This window comes from Lissotriton helveticus, chromosome 9, assembly GCF_964261635.1.
Source record: "Lissotriton helveticus chromosome 9, aLisHel1.1, whole genome shotgun sequence".
Taxonomy (NCBI): domain Eukaryota; kingdom Metazoa; phylum Chordata; class Amphibia; order Caudata; family Salamandridae; genus Lissotriton; species Lissotriton helveticus.
In genome coordinates, this window is record NC_136070.1 from 1,235,649,108 (window position 1) to 1,235,670,880 (window position 21,773).

Consider the following 21,773-nt stretch of genomic DNA (forward strand, 5'->3'; position numbering starts at 1 on the left):
AATTCATTGAAAAAGTATGAAGCCCTGCGTATAACTCCAAATAACTCAATACAACACTCGAGTATGGACCTGAGCTGGTATACTAAATATTTCATAGGATGGTGGATGTACATCAGCTATTAGTACTGGTTGGTATGTACACACAATATTACATAGGCAGGTAGCTGTACAGTGGATATATTATATCCTGGTGGATGTACACACAATATCATATGGCCTAATAGTTCAGCAATGGCTATTAGGATGGGCTGGTACCTTTACGATGCAGTGGGTGTCCGGTGCGGCCAACACAATGTCACTGACACTGGTGTCTGTACAATGAATATAATATGGGATGGTGACTACGCTCACCATATCCCTTTGGCGGACGGTTGTACCATGGATATAGTATGGCCATGTGTCTATACACACAGTGTGAGGTGGTAATGGTACAATGCCTATACTATGGAATAGTGGCTGTGCAACAAATATAGTATAGATGAAGGCTACACGCACAATAGTCCATCAGCGGCTAGCTGCTAAATGGACATTGTATGGGCTAGTTGTTGTGCACAAAACATCACAGAGGCCAGCGGGTATTCAAGGGCTATTGTATGGAATTGCGGCTGTACAGTTTACATGGGCTAGTGTGAGCAGCACAGATGGAGTATGGGCCTTTGGCTATAGACACAATATCACAGGGCTTGATACAATGGATATAATGTGGGCTGGTGATTGCAAAACCAATAACCATGTTATAGCGGCTATAAGCACAATATTCCATTGGCCGAAGGCTGTGTAATCAATGTAGTATGAACCGGTTGCTGCAGACACAAGAATACATAGGCTGGTGGGTGTACAATGACAGGCTTGTGGCTATACACACAATATCACATGAGCTGGTACAATGAATATAGTATGGGTAGCTGTATACAAACTATCACAGAGGCTGACCGGTGTACAAGGGCTATAGAATGGGCTTGCGGCTATACACTTCACCAGCGGTGGCAGGTGCATAATGGATGTAGTATTGCCTTGTGGGTATACACACAATATCATATGGGATGGTAAGATTGATAAATTGTGAGCTTGTGGCTATACACATAATATAATATGGTCTAGTGTCTGTAGAATGGCTAAATTACGAGCTGGTGGTTATCCAGACAATAACACATGGCCTGGTACAATCGATCCACTATGGGCTGGCGACTGTACAAACAATATTCCATGGGCTTAAAGGAATAAGCTCAATATCCCACCGGTGTATGGCTGTACAGTTAATGTAGTGTGGACTGGTTGCTGTAGACAATATCACATAGGCTGGTAAGTGTACAATGCACATAGTATGGCCTTTTAGGTATAAACGCAGTATCACATGAGTTGGTACAATGAGTATAGTATGGTCTGGTGACTTTATAGGCAATATCACGTGGTCTGGTAAATCGACACAAGAAACATATGGGATGATGGACGTACCCAAGCTATCTCATGTGTGCTGGTGGTAGTAAGCAGAATATTGCATGCTACGGTGACGGTAACAGTACAATGGATATCAAATTTGTGGCAGTGCACAAGATATTGTATGTGCTTGGATAAGGGCTTAAGGGTCTACCCATGATTAAAGAGCGGGAGACTGCACAGTTTCACAAGAGCCACACTGCAACCTCCATTTAAATCACACTGCACTAGTTTCTGCTCCCTGTAGTTCTCCCGTGCAAAACACGCCCTTTTCTGGCACCGCGCTAGCAAAGCCTCCAATGGCAGCAAAAGCAGATGGAATGCAAGGGGCAATCCGAGTATCTTTCCTATGCAATTGTAACAAAAGGTCTTTCCCGAGACTTAGCTCTCTTCAGCTAGACCTAAAAAAGTGACAACGCAGAGAGTTTGCTTATTTTTGCAGCTGTGACATATGAATAGGACAGATTTCACAGAAAGGCATTTCCTTAGGTTGGCGGATGTTTGCCCAGTGTCGATAAACAGGACGCGACAGACAATGAGCTTGTTAATGCTTCTGTGTCAGTAGTCCATGTCCTTCATTGTGGCCAAAATGGGCCTTTAAAACCAGTGGTGCCTGAAAAGCAGGAAATCTGGCAGACATACAGACTGGAGCCTGCCTTAAAGAAGTTCAGTGCATGCCTCTGGTGACGAGCAGGGCTACGTACGCCATGTGTGGCCTTGGGCAAGACGCTCATCTACGCCATGGCAGAGGTGCACAGTGTGCTGGGCCTGGGAGATACTCCTAGAATATCACTTTGTGCTTAAAAGCCACAGATAGCACTGGGGAAAAAACTAATAATGAAGAGTACCTCACAGCAGAGAAAAATGCAAAACACACTCTCCATCAGTGACAACAGAGTAAAAACACCTGGCTGCTCAAGCCATAACCAAGAGAGTGTAGGTTTTGTCAACAGTTTGACTTGGAAGAGACTTAGAGGCACCTTCGCCTACGAAGAGCCAGGCAAAGCTTCCAGTAATTACCATAGCACACGACTCCCAGCTCACAAAGACAGAACACCTACAGGAAACTGGAGGCCCGACAGGAGCTCATGAAGCACTGGTATGATCAAAAGGCTACTATGCCGGAGTATACTCCAGGACAGTTGGTGTGGGTGTTGGAGCCTGTGGCTCCCAGGGCCCTCCATGATAAGTGGAGTGGGCCCTATCCAATCTAAGAAAAGAAAGGTGAGGTTACCTATTTGGTTGACCTTGGCACCCCCAGGAACCCTCACAGGGTTCTGCATGTGAACAGATTGAAACCCCACCATGACAGGGCAGACATGACCATGTTACTGGTCACTGATGAGGGGGTGGAGGAGGAAACTGAGCCTGTGTCCGACCTCCTCTCCACTAATGTACAAGATGGGTAGGTGGAGGGAGTTGTGGTCTCTCCCAAATTGACAGACCGGCAGCACAGAGACTGTAAGCAGGTGCTGGCGCAGTTTGCTGGCCGGTTCTCTTTGATCCCAGGCATCACTGAGTGGTGTGTGCACCACATTGACACTGGTGACAGCCTACCAGTCCAAATAAACTGTACAGGGTTTCTGACCATGTCCGAGCCAGCATTAAAGCGGAGGTTGCTAAGATGGTGGGGGTAATTGAACCGTCTGAGAGTCCATGGGCGAGTCCAGTGGTGCTGGTACCTAAACCTAATCCTATGGGGGGACCCAAGGAGTTAAGGTTCTGTGTCGACTACAGAGGATTGAATGCAGTCACAAAGACGGACGCTCACCCTATACCTAGAGCTGATGAGCTCATTGACAGATTAGGGGCTGCTAAGTACCGGAGTACTTTTGATTTGACTTCAGGTTACTGGCAGATTACCCTCACTGATGGAGCAAAGGAGAGGTCAGCATTCTCCACACCAGAGGGACATTATCAGTTCAAGGTAATTCCCTTTGGATTAAAGAATGCACCTGCCACCTTCCAAAGGTTGGTGAACAGGGTCTTGTCTGGGTTGGAACAGTTCAGTGCAGCTTACCTGGATGATATAGCTGTATTCAGTTCTACCTGGGGGGGATCACTTACACCACCTAAGGGAAGTGCCCCAGACCATGCAGCAGGCAGGCCCGACTATTAAGGCAAGCAAGTGCCAAATAGGGCAGAGTTCTGTAGCGTACCTGGGCCACCTGGTAGGTGGGGGCCATGTACAGCCTCTCCAAGAGAAAATTCAAACTATTTTGGATTGGTCAGCTCCTGTTACCAATACTCGGGTCAGGGCATTCGTTGGACTGACAGGGTACACCAGATTTAAGTATATATTTTAGGGACCCTCTGAATTTAATTTCTGGCCTGAGAGCTCTCTTTGTATGAAAAACCAGGCTTCTGGCACCCAGGCCGGGCGTTTGCAGAACACCTGCCCGCTTCCAGGTGCTCTCGAAGGGGTGATTAAGAGTAATCGCTCCGAATGGCCGGGCTGAGGGCTTCTTACTGCAGCCTGAAGGGCGGATGGATCCGCAACGAGTGCGGAAGGACAATCAGTCTTTGGACTCTATTTCGAGGCCAGGTCCTCGACGTGGGCGGGCTGGCTGGTGCTCAGCCGGGGCGCTCGGCACTTGCATGGCTCTCCAGGAGTAGTGCCCTCCCTGGCACATCTGCCGGAAGGGGCGGCGAGACCTAGCGCGCAAGGATGGCAGCCGGGGGTCATTACTGCGCCATTGTCTATGAGGAGGGCAAGGCCTGTCTGCGCCAACGGGGGGCTGCTTCGATACAAGGCTGCCGCGAGAGAAAACGTGCCCTGGCACCCACCAATGATGCAAGCTGCATTGGCACAGTCCGGTGCCAACCTCATGACATCCTGAATGCGGAAGAGCGGTGCCAAGCTAAGGACGGCACATTTCTACAGCCTTCACGCAGCAACCCCACAGGTGCACTCTTAAAGCCCTGGTGCAAAGTGAAAATCATGTGCAGGGGGGAGCAAGCAGTGTATGCCCCTCCCACCCCCCCCCCCCAAATTAAGCACCTTTCACCAGGTACTTTCTTCTGCCTTTTACTGCCTGCAAACTTCACGTGCCTGTTCCGTTTCTTTTATCCCATTCTCCGCCGTTGCCCTGTTCTTTCAGGCACAACAACCTCACCAGAATCCGGACGCCCCTCACTTCCGTGCATCCAGAATCCTCAACTTCCTCACTCCTTTCACTCGTCAGCCATTGCTCTTCTCTGGTCCTCCTCCATTTATAGCTCACCCGCAATAACCCGACAGCTTCTCTTTGTTTCCATCTGACTTTAGACTTCGTGTTCCTCGCGCTTCTATGGCCACCCTTCCTACCTTCTGCTGCCTTAATTTTAATCCATTATTCTCACTTCCTACGTATTGTTTTTAAATGTACCCATTCTCTTGCCCTCCCCCACAACCCCATCTGTTTTGACTCGTGGTTTCAATCTACTCCCTCCTTACGGAAAGCGAGGGCCACCCCTTTCACCAGTCTGCACCCCAGGTTCTATACACATTGGTGGGTGCATTTACCCACCTTAACCGAGGGTCCCGGCATCCTTTGAGACTCACCGGCCCCATCAGACTGTGCAGAGGGCAAGGACCTGGCAAACCAGGTGCTTGCCCGGATCCATGGCTGGGTGCCGGGATTGGACAGTCTATTGTACAACCTGTGGTATGTCAAGATTAGGATTACAAGTGTTTTTGGGATGGAACAAAACTCAAACTACCCCACTCTTTTCAAGATTGTCCCACCTTAACTCAGAACCATTGTCCCTAGACGGCTAGCACCGACGTGGCCCATGCTATACGACCCTAACATTTCGTGAAAACCCAGTGGTAAGAGGGGGTTCGCCAATGTCCAATAGGGTCAAGACGCAATCCTCAGAATAATGATCGTACCTGAAATAGGTGTATCTGCTCACATCACATCTCATGAATGGTAGACCTGAAGACTACCACCATTTCTCTCAACTTTGTATCCTAAAATCAGTTCATGGTGTTTAATAAAGTGTTATTGCTTCCGAAGAAGTAACATTGGTGTGACAGTCTTATTTCATGGGAGCTTAATAATCCTGTTATCATGAATTGGCATCCATCTGTGTACTGTTTCCCATGAACGAGGCTAGACTACTCGATCAACCAATCCCAGTGAGCCACGAAAGCCAACACAATACTACTCATATATAATATATAAAATGCATAATCAGAAAATAAGACCAGCTGAATTCATACTGATCTTCAGGAAAAGATGAACTTTTCTCTTCAAACATTATCTAACCTAAGACTGTTCTCCTTGAGACATCAATTTATCTTCAGTTGAAGATCCGGTCTCAAGCATCTCTTCTCTTGAATATCCCTATGCTAGCCCTCACCGCAAGACACTTAAGTTTCGAAAAACATCCATCGGAATATATCTTCGATTGCTCTATCTCGTTCCATGCAATGATGTACAGCGGCTTCACCTTATTGGACATACAGTCCACAAATACCCTCGGATACATTTAATAGCACTAGGGTTTCCTGAAACTGCAAAGATCTGGGGATAGCCTCGACGGTGTGCAACACCATAAAGGTGGTCTCTGTTCACCCAATCGTATACGCACTTCCGGATCATCATGGGAGAGGCTCTCCTCCCTGACCACCTCATCGATGCAAAAGTCGCTAGCTCTTGAGAACTCAACAAACTGGATCCTTCCCAACTCCCCCAGCTCGGTCTTTATCCTGGACCACAACCTTCAGCCTGTTATGTGCGTTGGTAAAGCGCACTTTCACCTGTGACGGTGTGCTGAGCAGGTGTGTGCCTAGCCCTGCCTCGGGCAGGTTGGTTAATTGAAAAGCCAGGTCTTCAGTTTCTTGCGGGATTCAAGAATAGGACGAGGCTCTGATGTGGAGTGGGGAGGTCGTTCAACGCTTTAGGAGCGCTGTAAGAGAACGCTCATCCTCCCGATATGTTTCTGTGGATGTGTGGGATGTGTGAGAGTAGGTGTCCTGAGGAGTGGCCGTCTCCGAGTGGATGGTGGAAGGAGATGAGACTGTTCAGTTAGATGAGGCCCGAGTGGTCTAGTGCCTTGAATGTGTGTGAGAGGAGTTTGAATTAAGCACGTTTGTGCATCAGGAGCCAGTGTAGTTCCCTGAGGCGTGGTGTGATGCGAGTTCTGTGCAAATGTTGAGGAGGAGTCTGGCGGCCGAGTTCTGGATGGTTTGTAGTCTTCTAGTGAGTTGCTTGTTGATCCCGGTGTGGAGGGCGTTTAGCCCCCCTACCAGCCCCAGGGTCCCCTTCTGCCCCGTACCACCCAATGATGCCCTGCCTAGCGACAGCGGTGACGCTGCCGGCATCGCTGCTGGTTCGAAGGTCAAGTTGCCCACGCGCGCTGCTCACGGAGGGTAATGAGAAGGAGGCAATTACGGCGAGAGGCTTTTGACAGCCCCGTCAGCGGCTTGCTGAGGAAATGATGAATACAGCAAGCAGCTACTTACCAGAAATGAAATGACTGGCATGATTTTATTATTTTTAGTTACTCTGGGCTCTCGGGCCAGAGTCCACGCGCAGGCGACTTCTGCCTTCATTTTCTCAGAGACCTCAATCAGTCGCAGCAGGGGAATATTATTTCTCATTTAAATACCTGTTAATAGATGTTATTCAGCCTGGAGAGTAAAACACTCCAAGGGTAAACAGCAGAGAGCTGGCGGAGTGGTCTGGAGAGAGGCAGACAACTGCAAGTGGCGGCCGCGACACTGGGCGATGGGGCTTTCTAATAATGTAATGCATTTCCATCGCTTAAGCAGGGAGCAGTATTGCTTCTAAGCACTCATTTCAACTCCAGACTCCAGTTCAAAGGTCTTGTTAATGCCACACAATACTCCTATCCTGCACCTCTGTGTCAGCTCTAAAATACTTATTTTACTTGGGAAATTGTACAGCAAACAAAGCTATTTGTGACTTAATAAATCCCACATTGCGACAGCACCCATTAACAGAGGGGGGGATTCATGAAAGTAGATGTCCATCTTGGTAGGACTAGAATACAGGACCTGAAGGTAAAATGCAACGATTTACAGCAGGCGCGCGACCACATGGACTACTTTAGTGGAAAAGGGATTGTGATGCGAATCAAAATGCACCACGGTGTAGTCTTTGCCTTCATCCTCCCATGGTTCTTCACTTCTCCTCTGAGATTCAATGTTCCACAGCTGAGGCCTACAGGGAGGATTCTGGGCTTACACCGGCCACAGACCACAGCATCTGACGGCCAGGTCTGAAGTGGCCGCATGGAGAAGATGGATTCTGCAAGGTCTGCAGCTCTGAGTCGCTGGATCCAGAAAAGTGCCATCAGACAAACACTCAGTAGGCCTTAGGTAGCCGGATGTGGGGGAATTATTTCAAACCAAGTGGTGGGTGGAAAAGCATGTTGTTGCCCCAGCCCTACCAGTCTGCTGAGTAACCTCCCAGTGGGTCGGCTTGACTCTGGACACCTACATCAATAGTAGCAAGGACTATCTAATGAGGGTTATTCAAATGCTTACTCCTTTTTGTAGGGAACCCGTCAATACGGTAACAGGTTCTACTTGCCCCTTCTTTATCCTACGTACATACACACATATGAAACATATGAACAAGCATGTAAGCAATGGGGGCCTGTGATGCATTAACTGCTTCATCCTTTCTAGACTTGGTCGCCCCCCCAATTGAGCGAGAGAGACAAAGGATACATTTTCCCGACCACACATTTCCCTCAGCTTTGCATTCAATTTGAATGAATTTGCTTGTACAGTTTCCTTGTTGAAAGGTGTGCCGACAGCTCCTGTCTTTCGTAGGTGGTGGTCTGCTCATGTTTTTTCACATGGTGTCTTTAAAAAAAATATTTTCTTTGCCCATTGCTTCCAACCTCTCCTTCTATTGGCCGGGGGAGGGATAAGTCAACACAGTAATGAGTCTCGTTTTTCCATGCCTCTTCTTTGATTGACAGCACATTGCTCTTAAGCTAATGTTTCATTATAACTAGGGCTCCCGGTTTTATGGTATTTATTTTGTTTGCCATTTCTATCTGTATTTATCCATATTTATTTTTTGCTATTTTTATCTGTATTTATTCATATTTTGGGGGGGTTTGTGGGAAAATTAACCTGAAATTAGTATAGTTTCACATTTATTTAACCAATAAATATGCACTCATACTTGAATGTCTGCCAGGTTTCAGTGCTAGGAACACCCGCTGAAGTTAAATCATTGCACTTATATGAAAACATGCAAATTACAGTATCAGCCTTGTATACCTACTACTGTTGAAGCCCCCACTAAAATTCCTTTCTTTCTTAACCCCCTTACCTATCAATCCACACATCGATTGGCCTGGCAGTCATGGCAGACATTATTTAGAATTACTCAAAAAGCAACCTAATTTCTGTATTTATCCACATTTAAAAATAAATACAAACAAGAAAATGAATGTTTTCGGTCTGTATTTATCTGTAAAAATCAGTAAAAACTGAAAACAGGGAGCCTGAATTATAATCATCGGTTTAGCGCTTGTTCTGCCGTAGCTTCACATGCAATGCACTCTGTTGCCATCTAGTGCTAGGCCCAAAGTACTACACGCTGCTATCTGCCCTCTCCCCACCATATTAGTAGGTTCGTCCTGCCCTCGCCTACAGTTGTAGGGTATCTGATAAACTTTCAGCAGCAGGCCCCGCTTGCACTGATGTGGGGTGTGCTCTCTCTACTTCTGAAGCAGGAGATCCTGTGCATGTGTGTACATAAGTTTGACGCAGTCTTGGATTGGCTTGTTCGTCTTATAGAAGTGCTGCCCTCGTGCACCTGTGCCCCAAACGCTGATACAGTCCTTGATGGGTTTGCGTTATCAGCGTCAAGGAACGTCTTATTTCACTTTGCATTTTATTTCTAGCCTTTTCGACTTCTTAACCCATTCCATGCTGATGATGGCCGGGAGCCGTCATGGCACACAATGCTCGTGTGCTGATGACGGCTCCCGGCCGTCATGACCGCACCCGCGATCGGAATGTGCCGCACAGGCGCAGAATCGCGGCCGCACCCAAGGGGTTATGTTTTAAAGACAAAGGTCCTTAGCTTATCAGAATCAAGTTTAGAAATGAAAATATAGGCCATAGTAGGGAACTATATTATATCTTTAAAACATAAACTACCCACGGTCCTCAGCCAACTGTTTGGGTCCCCTTGTTAAAATAATGCACCCAAGGGGTTAAGCACACTTATCAGTACTACAGGGATCACATACTGAGATAGTGCACAATCACCACTAGTGTTCGTCCTCTCACGGAAATTAATCCCGCTCTAGTATACTTCAATAAGTGTACCCTTATCAATGAGACTCTCACTAGATGTCTATCCATAAAGTGATGGTTACTTCCTGTGATGCCATCAGAGTTAAAGGGCATATGTCACTTCCTATGATGCCATTGTAGGGATAAAGGTGGTTTGTGATGGGCCTTCCGAAGCCCCTTGCACTATGGTGAGTTAACACCACGTCCGTCTACACCACCGCTAACCTTACGTCATCTCCGGCTTGGGCTGTCGACTAGGCACCTGGCCTGAAGTGTTGGAACCCCAATAACCCAGAGCGTAAACCACACCATCATCCATTCCAAAGATCTGGACCACGCATGACTTCTGGGCAGTGCCCCGGTGCCTACCTGCTTATCCGTCATGGCGTACAGGTACTGGCGATCGGGGCTGAGCACCAGGTCGCGGAGGATGGGGCTGCCCTCGTGCACCACCACATTCTCATACTGCATGGTCTGCGGCTCCCTGGGGTTCGACAAATTCACCAGGATCTGGAAGTGAGAAGAAAGCACACATTAGAGACACGTATGAAGGAGAAAAGGTCATTATATACAGATTTATAACCATGCATTGCGTCACAATATAGGCTGTTCTCCTACGTACTATCACGAATATAGTAACACCTTTATTAAAACTACAAAATTAACCATTGTGAGATTGGAATTTTTCCATAATAAACTATAAGAAACAAAGCTTGCCCTGACATACCTTTCTCGTGCATTGTGTCAATATACACCTAAATGTGTACACGAGGCAGACATTCACAAGGCAATCCATAGATCAAGAGTAGAACGTTCCTCTTAAGTGGTGGAGGATATTGTCCAGCTGAAGTGTACCCCATGACCCATATGCCCATTTCCCTGTGCTATAGACGTCTATATAAATATGTATTGCTAGACCAACTAATATATATTTACAAGCAAGCTTATTTTCCTCTTTAAACCAACAGATGCCAAAATCTCCTAAGATCACACAATCTTCTATTCCCATACAAATCTACAATTCGTGGAAAGCAGAGTTTAAATAAAACAGGGCATCTAAGTATCGACAACTGGGTTACTTCCCTACAACAGACACCAACTACATTGTAGGCATGGCTCCTACAGGAACACGCTACTTACATATTAACGAGCTCATCATGAGAACGATTTTCACATTCCTCTCAGAAGCAGGCCAAACAATATAATTTCGATTTTATTTATATGGGGCACCGCACAACCTCTAATCTAATGCTTCGAGCTGGGGTGTCCAACAAATGTCCAGTTGGGCCAGATCCATGCCCGATTTTCAGGATAGCCTGTGTGCAAATACGCTGCACTTAAATTGTGTGGCGTTTTTAAACTATCCCCTTTCAATCCAAATAAACTCGCATGTCCACCGCTCAAAAATAATTTCATATCTCCCTATACTAATTCACCACTAATCCTCTGAGTTCTGGAGCAGCGTGTTACTCCCTGAAAAAGCGCTTCGACGCCTCGTCAGGGCGCTTCCTTAATGCAATGACATTCATCTCACACCGATAGCCTGAAAATCTGGCGTGGGTCCGTCTCCCCTCGACCTAGGCTGGGCGTGCATGGCTTCGACACATCTCACGCATGCGCTCTGCACGTGCCCTGGCGGGCGCGCTCCATAGTCTGGTGTGATACGGCTTCCATCGCCCATAGAGCTCTTAAAGTTACGGCAGTAAAGCTGCCACGGCGTGCCATGCTGACACCCCGCTCTGCATCCGCCCGAGGGGATGGGGCGCGGTTGCCACGGCAACGCCATGCAATATGTAGCACCTTCGCCTGCATCCAATGGCATGCGCGGCTGGGAGCGCGTTTATCAGTGATCAAAGGAAGAAAACATGTTTACCAAGGCCGGATCCCCCTCGAGTGGAGTTCTGTTCAGAAGTAATTAGAAATGCTTCGTATTATAGCCCTCGACGTGGCAGGATACGCGCCCTGGTACCCGAGACGCCATCGCAGGATGCACTGTGAACCGGGCCTGACATCCGAGACGTCGTGGGGTGAAGAGCCCTCGAGCCGACATATCACACGGCTGCTGACTGTACAACGGGGGGCTGTTCTGGAGCAGTGCCCTGACGCCCAAGGACAGTCAAGAGGGGTGACGACACAGTGAAGGGTATGAGGGGCGTCCACATAGAAACAGCGTTATGTTTCTGGGTGTCATTATAGCGCTGCGCCTGGCAATAACTTGGCCTTCTGGCGCTATGTGCAGAGCCTGGACTGTTTTGATTCATTCAGTGAAGGCTCTCGACAGGGGGTCTTGGTCTCCACTGGTAAATGAATGAAGATAGCTCGGAGGGTGTAGGTGACCCCCCCCCCCCCAGATGTTATTTATTTATTTATGCGTTTTTATATAGCGCAGACTTTATCCGAAGGCATCAGAGCGCTTCACAATAGGAACAGAAAATTACAAGTCAACAAATTACAAAAGCAGACGATAAGTTACATGAGGTAAAAGTGACAATTGTGGGCAAACACAATACATGAGGTAGCAAACAGTGCATTACAGGAGGAGAGGGTGGCAAGTGTGCAGGTTACAAGAGAAAACAAAGTACAATTAGAGGCGATATACTGCAATATATGCTAGACACAGAGGCACAGGAACAAACGTTACGTAGGCAATGGTGGCACTTGGGCAAGTATCAAAGCAAACAAAATGTGAGAGGTAGCAAACAGCGTGTTACAAGAGAAAAGTGGCGTGTGCATGTTACAAAAGAGTACCAGGTACAAGTCTAATACTGCAATAAATAGCATACACTCCAACCACACGAAAACACTGGGAAGGCACTTCCATAGTCATGGAGAATACGTGAATTACTTTTGGAGGTGTCTTTGGAGGAGGAGAACTTTGAGGTCCGTTTTGAAGGCCTGGGAGGAGGTGGTGGTCCGGAGCGGAGGTGGAAGTGAGTTCCAGATTCTCACTGCGCTGCCTGAAAAGGATTGGGCCATCGATCTTTCCTTCTTGAAAGTGGGAGGTTCAAGCAGTAGATTTTCCGCATTACGTGATGGTCTAGAGCCTCCAGAGAGTTTCAGTTTATTCGCCAGGTAGCGAGGAGAGGAGGAGTGCAAGGCTTTGTGGGTGATGCAGGCAGTCTTGTAGATAGCTCTAGCCTCGATGGGAAGCCAGCGGAGGGTGGATAACAAGGGTGTGATGTGGTCGCTTCTTTAGGCCTCATAAATTCAACGAGCTGCTGAATGGAGAACAGATCAAGAGGGAGACAAGTGGGATTTGGGGAGGCCAGTAAGAAGAGAATTGCAGTAGTCCAGTCTGGAGAGGAGCAGCGAAGAGTTTTGCCGGACACTATGAATGTCGAGTGTGTAGTGGCCGTCTCTGGGCGCTATTATGCGGTGGTCCCAATCTGGGGCGAGGGGAGATGGGGCTGAGTCACGTGCTGCAGTGAGACGGTGTCTTATGGACATTCATAGGAAGAGCAGTGACAGCCAGAGTTCATGTTATCTGGATGAAGGGGGGCACACGAGAGACACGGGAGAACAGTAGTGAAAACACAAGGATGACGCTGGAGACCACGAGGCTCTGTATACAGAGGAGACAAAAGAAGGACCAGTGATATAAGGTCACGTTCTGCCTTTGGAGGTGTCCCTGGATGGATGAATTCTGTTAGCGCCTCCTAGTGGCTGCCCACTCAAACACAGCTCAAATTACTGGGCCTAAGAGAGGGTCTCGATGCAACTCTTTTGCAGTCAATCAATCAAGACATTTGTAAAGCGTGCTACTCACCCGTGAGGGTCTCAAGGCGCTTGGGGGGAGGGGGGTGCTATTGCTCGAAGAGCCAGGTCTTGAGAAGCCTCCTGAAGGTTAATAAGTCTTCGGTCTGCTGTAGGAGGATGAGGAGGGTGTTCCCAGACTTGGCAGGAGGTGGGAGAACGATCTGCCGTCGGAGGTCGCTCTTCGGATGCAGGGGATGGTGGCGAGGGAGAGGTCGGCGGAGCGTAGCTGGCTGTTCGGGGTGTAGAAGGTGAGTCGTTTGTTGAGATATGCTGGTCCGATGTTGTGGAGTGCCTTGTATGCGTGGATGAGGAGCTTGAAGGTGAACCTCCTGTTGATGGAAGCCAGTGCAGGTCTCTCAGGTGGGGTGTGATGTGGCTGTGGCGAGGGATGTCGAGGATCAGGCGTGCAGAGGCATTCTGTATGCGTTGCAGTTGTTTCAGCAGTTTGGCCGGGACTCCTGCGTAGAGGGCGTTTCCGTAATCCGAGGGCCTGAGTGACCATTCTTCTGGTGTCAGTGGGATCCACCTGTAGATGTTTCAGAGCATGCGGAGGGTGTTGAAACAGGAGGATGAGATGGCGTTGACTTGCTTGGTCATGGAGAGTGTTGAGTCGAGGATGAATCCCAGGTTGCGTGTGTGGTCGATGGGTGTCGGTGCTGCTCCCAGGGCCGTCAGCCACCAGGAGTCGTCCCAGGCAGAAGCGGTGGAGCCGAGGATGAGGACTTCCGTCTTGTCCGAGTTCAGCCGCAGACGGCTGTTCTTCATCCATTCGGCGACGGCTTTCATTCCTTCGTGGAGGTTGGTTTTGGCGGTAAGAGGGTCCTTGGTGAGCGAAAGGATCAGTTGTGTGTCGTCGGCGTAAGAGATGATGTTGAGGTTGTGCAGTCTGGCGACGTGGGCGAGCAGGGCCATGTAGGTGTTGAACGTCGGGCTGAGGGAAGATCCTTGGAGTACGCCGTAAATGCATGCAGGGGGTCTCTGCTACTTCTGCTTCCAGACAGAGGTGATCAGATCCGGAAGCATCTCTTTGCACTTTGTCTGGAGGCATGAGAGGCAATCAGACTCGGCAGGGTGTCTTGGACTCTCATGCTACCAGAGGTGATCAGATCTGGAAGGGTCTCTCATGCCTCCAGACGGAGGTGATCAGATCCGGAGATGACTCTCTGGAGAGACAGCTGTGAGCATAAGGGAGCGGTCAGTGAACCTCGCACTCTGGAGATACATTTCTGAGCATCAGAGTTGTCAGTGTAACTCGCACTCTGGCGAGACAGCGAACCTTGCACGCTGAAGAGACAGCTGTGAACATAAGAGCGCTGTCAGTGAACCTCCCTCTCTGCATTAGACGGCGGGTTCACCGAAGGTTCACGAGAAGGTGTCCCCAATGGCGGCGTCTGAACTTGCAGCGCTGGGCCATTCCTCCTCGGATGAAAATCGCATTAAGCGCTGCTAAATACACTCCCGCTTCATCATGGCGCTGTAACCGAATTAAGAGACCCCCGGTAACGAGGACAGCGGCCGGGAGGCCACATCCTCACCGGATAATTCCATAACACAATTGACACCCCCAGCCCACACACACATCTCCCGGATAATGCAATATCCTCTGTGTCTAATACAGCCTGCAGCCGCCTGGCCAACATGCGGCCCCGGCACCCCGGGGAGGCTGCCGGGGAGGGGGGACCACGGTTATTAAACAATAGAAAAGGGGGAAACACGACCCGTTCTATTAACTTTGGAGAAAGGATGAGCAAGGCAGGCCTCACTTCAGGGGGCACGCACACTGGCCATAGAAGGGCACGCGTAGAGGCACCAGCTAGGGAAACCAGTATTTGCAACGCAATATGTCTCCAATTTACGCGAGACCTATTGCATTGCAAATGTTTGGCAACTTGCCAACACCCGACAAGGGGAGGGCGGTGAGGGGGAGAAGGCAGGGACATCCGGAGGTAGGGGGGACATTGACAACGGGAGGGGGGGCATGGACAACAGGAGGTCGGGCGGGGTTGGGTGAGGAGAGAAGGAACGGACAACGGGAGGGAGGGTAGAAGGTATCAAAACATGCAAGCGGCAGCTTCTCGTTGGCAGCGCCACCAACTCCGTCCCAGCTCAGCCGAAGAGAGGAAGCGGCCCACCACTGGCATTCCACGCAACGGCCGCCCTTGCAGGAGCATTATCCAGGCTGTTTCAAAAGTGAAAGCAGGCGTGGCCGCTAAGCGAAGCACGTCATCCGCCTAATGGAGAAACCTAAAGAAAGTAGTACAAGCCGTGTAACAACCAAGTTAAGGGGAGAGAAGCCATGGGATACAAATGACCACATGGCTGTACTAAGGAGGGACTAACAGGCCTCATAATGAATCAGAAGGCAGCATTTACGAAGGACAAACACACAAGCCAATGAAAAATAAGGGCGGGGGAGTGGGCGAAGCTTCTCTACTGAATTACCACAGCTCTTCATAGAGCAGCACTTGTGCACTGGCTCACGCTCAACCTAAAATAGAGCAGGCGAATGGCTTTTCATTATCATTCATGTGGGACAAACACCAGGCGATGCTGGCAGGGTGTGGGATGTGAGCTCGAGCGAGCAGCAGGTCAGAAAGGCTGGTGGACCAGCAAAGGCAAGGCCAAGGACTGCCACCAGAAAGATGGCCAGTAGCGGTAGTACGTAGACCAAACCAATAATACACGCCAGACATCTGCTTTTAGTGCCAACCCAGTCACCCAGGGAACCAGTGTGACTGCTGTATTGCAGCACCTGCTCATTGGAAGGCTGAAATTTGGCACATGTCCATCTCAGTAGCAGTCACCAGTACCTCTACCAGGTAAATCAATCAAAAAGTATTTTTATAGCGCGCCACTGAAATTACTAGGGGTATCAGGGCGCTGAGGAAGCCCGGTCTCGGTCGAATAGCCAGGTCTTGAGTCTCTTTCTGAAGTCCACCAGGGAGGATGCAGTATGGAGGTGGGAGGGGCAGGTGGTTCCAGGTGTTAGCGGTGATGTAGGAGAAGGAACGGCCACCACTGCGGATGCGGGGAGTGTGTGCGAGGGCAAGAGATGACAAATGGATGCATCACTTGTATTTCATAAAGGCAATGGGTTAATGTGACAGTCCTCACTTATACTGCTCAAAATCGCAAAATTTTTGCAAGGAAGCAGTGAATTTTATTTACTCACTGAAAAGTGGGCGTGTTAAATATGCTTAGCAAGGTAAAAAGGCAATGCGTTTTCACTATCAGTGAATTCAGAGCTCAGTAGTGGGTAAAGTGAACAAGCGTAGAAAATGGCATTTGATTGGCTTGTGAGGGAGAGAGGAGGTTGAGGGCACACTATGGTAGTTTCACCAGGGAAGCAAAAACTCTAGTGCCAATCCAGGCAGAAGTGCACAATTTATCAAAACGGTTGGATACATTAATAAATGACCGATAATAAAAACTTGGGCAAGGGCCAAAAGCTTTCATAGGAGCCCTGACTGTTGCGGACTACCGAACACCAAGTTTGCCTCGCCTAGATTCTACCTTGCGGCTGCTTCTTACAGCACTCTACACTTCGCGCGACTGCTTTTGACACCACTCTACACTTCGCGCGACTGCTTTTGACACCACTCTACACTTTGTCAGTTTAGCTCACTCTTTCAGTTTTTTCATATCTCCCTACCCCTCCCCTTCCTTTACCCCTACCCCTCCTGCTTTTACCTAGTTTTTAACTGCTTTCTTTTTTCTTTCACTCTGTTTTTCTGAGTGCTTTCTCATTTCTCACTATAAAGCAGCTAGCACCTCGAGACCCTCACGGGTGATTTCCAGCGCTTCATAAATCCTGATTGATGGGTGTGTGGAGTGGGCAGATTAAATATACCAGCCACACCCCTAAAACCGAACATTACAGTCAATAACCCTACGCCACACCCGAACGTGCCGCATTGTGTGACATGTGACAGAACAGTCTTCAACAAATCTTCCCTTTGTCCCTTCCTCACGTCCCACTCGGTCTATCTGAGCCCGCGCTGTGCCAGCATGATAGTCCAATGCCCCCCCTTCTCCCCGCCTCCCTGGTAAGGCACAGAGCCGCAGATGCCATCGCCAGCGGCACAGATGCTCAAAACTTGCAGGCAGCGCGTCTTCCATGTCCAGTGATGCGCGTCCTGCGGCGCGCGCTGGTTCCAGACGCAAGCCTGGGGCTCTTCCCTTGGAAGTCGTCCCCGCCTTATGTACTCAGCGCAGGCATCGACGCCATGTGGCTTCTAGGCGCAGGTGCCTCATCTCGAAGCCCTGGTCCAAGGATACTGGTCCGAGTACAGCAAAAAGGCCGCCGCCCTTCACGATGCATATATTGGTGTCATTAAGACATCAACGCGGGCACTCTCAGGACATCAGGCAACCAGTGTCCTGGATGGAGTCCGCAAGATAGCTCAGTGCGTTAATGCACCTACTGCAGAAAATAGGCCCAAGTCGAACCTTGAGCATACCGATTTTTGTAGGGGTGGGCGGAATTTGCGTAGTCGTGCTACGCAAAGCTCTGCGAAACGGTAAAAAATCTCTGCGAACACGCAAAAGTTCAGCAAACACGAGGAATTTCTAGTTCCACCCGTTCGCGGTGCTTTTTTCCTGTTCGTGAATGCCGTTTGCGTGCTCGGGGAGAAATATCTTGCGAACACGCATTTATAAAGCGCGAACAAGCAAAAAATTCAGCGAAGCTGTGGAATTTTTGGCAATTCCGCGGAACGCGAAATTACCCAAATTCCGAGACAGACCGGAATTTACCGCCCAGGCCTATTTAATTGTCGAGTGAACTGGCACAGCCTTTTATCCTTCGTAAGTAGATGAAAGGAATACTGTTGAATTTCTACAGCCACACAGTTCAAAGAAGGCCAGAGGCTGCAAGCGATATATAAAAACAAGCACTGGAAAAGCCAATAGGTCTCCCCTATGCGAAAGCTATTGGCTTTGTCACTGTGCTTTATCCATGTTGTAAAGCAAAGTTAGAAAAAAAAGTTCTATGATGCGGTCAGCGCTGGGCGCATCAGAGGTTTTTTTTTTTGTTATGGCAGCCGGGGCGGACAACATGAACAATGGTTGAGTGGATCAGAATGAGCGACAAGGACAAGAGGAGGTGGAGGGTGCGAAGTAACAGCAAAAGGAGGCTAAAAAAGTGCAATGACACGGCTCGCACTGGACGCCTAAATGTCGGGGCCAAGTCGCTGGCCATTTTCACAGCCTTCCTTCCAAGCCATGAAATGCACACATCTGGGCCCCTCCCTAGGGCATCGCCACAGAAGTACACTATCCTAAAATCTATGTTCCAACATCAAGCACACTGAAGTGTGTTTCCAAGTAATGTGAACGCTATATAACATAGATCAATTACATTATTGGACCATTTAAAAAAAACTGCAGACTTAACAGATTGAAAACTTTCTGCAGTACAAAGACAATCAGGTGCAAAAAAAGGCAGATGGTGAGAGTTCTTACCCCCGATAGAGGTGCACGATACCTAAGAAAACCAAATAAAAACTTGATGTTGGAGGCCTGGGCTTGAAGCTGGTTTTGCAATTCTTTGAAAGACAAGAGGTCTGAGTTATATAAACATCCTAACACGGGGGAGCTTTTTATCACGTGGGCAAAGTTCATGCAAATCCAGATTTTTGGCCTGCGGTTAGTTCGCAGAGTTTCCTGTTTGTAATAAGTCATCACTTTGGCAAAGTTTTTCTTAGCAAGTGGGCGATGTTTGCTTAAGAGTGCTAGCTGGCACTCAGGTTTGTGCCACTTTCTAGAAAAAGTTAATTTTAAACCTGTGTTGCTTGCTAGTTTCAAATTAGGATGATATATGCAGCCTTTTCGTTTTCCTCGAAACAATGTAAAGTTTGCAGATTTCATAATTTGTATGTGATAAAAACCCAAGGCAATCACAAGAGGTTTGTGATAGAGAAACAGACATTTCTTAGGCTTCTATGCTGAGTAAACACACATTAATTCACTGTTGTGCTTAGTATAGGCAAGTTAAATATTATTCGTCAGTGGGGGCCAAAATTCGATGGGTGAAGTAAAATGGGGGCCAGAGCATGGGAAGAGAAGCTAGCCACATATGCGGGCTCCAGAGTTTACAGGCCCAACTAGCCTGCCTGAAGTGTAATTACTGGCTGTTCTCCAGGGACAGCAGCCATGCCAGATTTAAGGGATTTCCTTTTAGGATACATTTGCATAGAAAAGTTCTAGAAAACATGGTGCCACTGCCTGCTGCAGTGCACAACAATTAAAAACTTTCTTTGTGTATATATACCGGGGAGTAAGAAAAATGAAATGTGTGATGCGTTTCAACGGAGACAGAATGAAACACAGACACCATTAGAAAGGAGGAGAGAAGTCGGAGGGCTGATGCAAAATGTGATTGACAAGGTCTCAAGCCAATGGCAGAAGACACCAGAGCTAAAGATATCCAATCTTAATCCCGGCTTGCTCTTTGACCAGACTGCGTGATCTGGGGCTCTTTAGGTTTCAGATTCATAATCTACAGAATGTAGCAATGCACAGATGGAAGTATCGACTTCATTGCGCTATATGAAACGGGGCAGGTACACCAGCTCCACTAATTAAACGCACTCTCACTGCAGACAAAGTCGAGTTTGGGAGATGGATGAACAGTGAAGCCTCAGTAGGGGTCAAAGGGCAGCTCCTGGGTTAAATGTCCTAGAAAGGGACGGTAAGTGTCCAGAAACTTCCAGCTCGCAGCACCAGGAGAGGTTATGAGCTCTAGACTCAGCCCACGGCCCCATCCTTCTGTCCCTCTCCACACAGCCGTGTGAGACTCGTGTGTGCAAGGGCAGCCTCAATGACAAGCGCCGACCCACTTGAGAGCGGCTGGTGAAGCGGGGCTCCGAGCCCCAAAGCCGGGTAACTAGAGCGCAGCCTCGGCAGAGTGGCCCTGGAGGCGACAGAGTGCAGCCGGTCCTAAAAATAACAAACCCCAAAAGAGCCGCCGTCCGCTGCGTCCTTGCGGCCAGGGGTCGGCGTTCCTCAAACTGGCTTCCGGATGGAACGTTTACTGCGCTTTCCAGAACCCGGGGCTGTGTGTGTAGAAACTGACGACGGACTGACTGCGGTGCGATTTAATAAACATCAATGGGAGATTAAACATCTGGGCTGAACTGCGATGCTAATGAACGGATACACAGTGTGCAAAACATAAGCATGTCTTTAAATTATTATTCAGGTGGCACAGCCAGGTTTGAAAATAATCCTATAATGAAATGGTAGCCACGCCAAAGAAAAAAGAGAGACTATTTCAAACTTCCAAGTCTCAAGGATAAGACACGAAGCAAAGTAAAGTTAGGAGTAAAACCCACTGTACTATTTATCATCCTCCGATTTGTAAATTACATTTAGGGGTCTCACACATGATTTTTCTATGTCTGTGAGGTAAACAATTTCCAAACACACTTGGACGTCTACTTCATTGTATATACTCGCAATATTAATGAATTGCTTTTGATTTTTACAATTTTCATAGGTTGCTTCCTCTATATGTTTTGTCCTGATGAAGACCTGTTATGTTACTTGAGGAGCCGAAACACCGACTAACTTTTTGGCTGCCAAATAGCGAGTTACCCAAAATTTACTGAAATTCTGAGTCCTTTACTTTGGAAATTGTTTCACTACTCAGTCGACTAGGTTAATGGACTTTCCTTTGTAAATTGCACCAGCATTCACCACTGTCACTAATCCCTTTCACTGCTCCGTTAAATAGAGCACCTATTGCATTTCGTTTTGTTGAACTGATATGACTTGACAGTAATTAAAATTTGCTGTTTAATCTCTTGTAGAGGAGTCATACATCTTGTTTTTACGCTTTAGAAAAAAAGGCTCATTAACTCTCCCATGGGAACCATTGTTGTCTTTTGTATGTGATGATGCAAAGTTCCCAGGGGTACCGTGTGGCCCCATAGTACTTGAAGGCAAGAGGGAGCCCATAGGGCATGGAGGGGTGTGGAGAAGTGTGGCTCAGTGGTTAGAGGCGGCAGACCCGGAATCTGAGATCGACCGTGGACCAGGGTTCGATTCCCCGCCTCGGCGGGTCTCGGGCTCATAAATTCCACGGTCTCGACAATTCTCGCTCCGGTGCCTACTCGACTCACGGGGTCACACTCTGCGACTCTGGGCAATAGCTTGCTTAATCTCCACATCGGCCCCTCGCGGCGGGATGCCTGGCTTTCACCTTGTGGATACCCTGCCAGGGTTTCTCACAGGGGAATACCAGGACGGGTTCCCTAAGCAAGCGCGGAGATGCCCCAGGGTAAGTCCTGCGCTATATAAGTTT

General features: G+C 48.5%; 1 protein-coding gene across 2 annotated transcripts in view; it reads right to left on the reverse strand.

Moving 5' to 3' along the window:
• Positions 1 to 21,773, reverse strand: part of PLXNA1 (plexin A1) — a 589,805-nt gene that overhangs the window by 274,573 nt on the left and 293,459 nt on the right. For both annotated transcript variants that reach the window (XM_078661729.1, XM_078661728.1), the window contains exon 4: positions 10,082 to 10,222. In XM_078661729.1, coding sequence (XP_078517855.1) covers positions 10,082 to 10,222 — 141 coding nt within the window. The remainder of the gene's footprint in view (positions 1 to 10,081; positions 10,223 to 21,773) is intronic.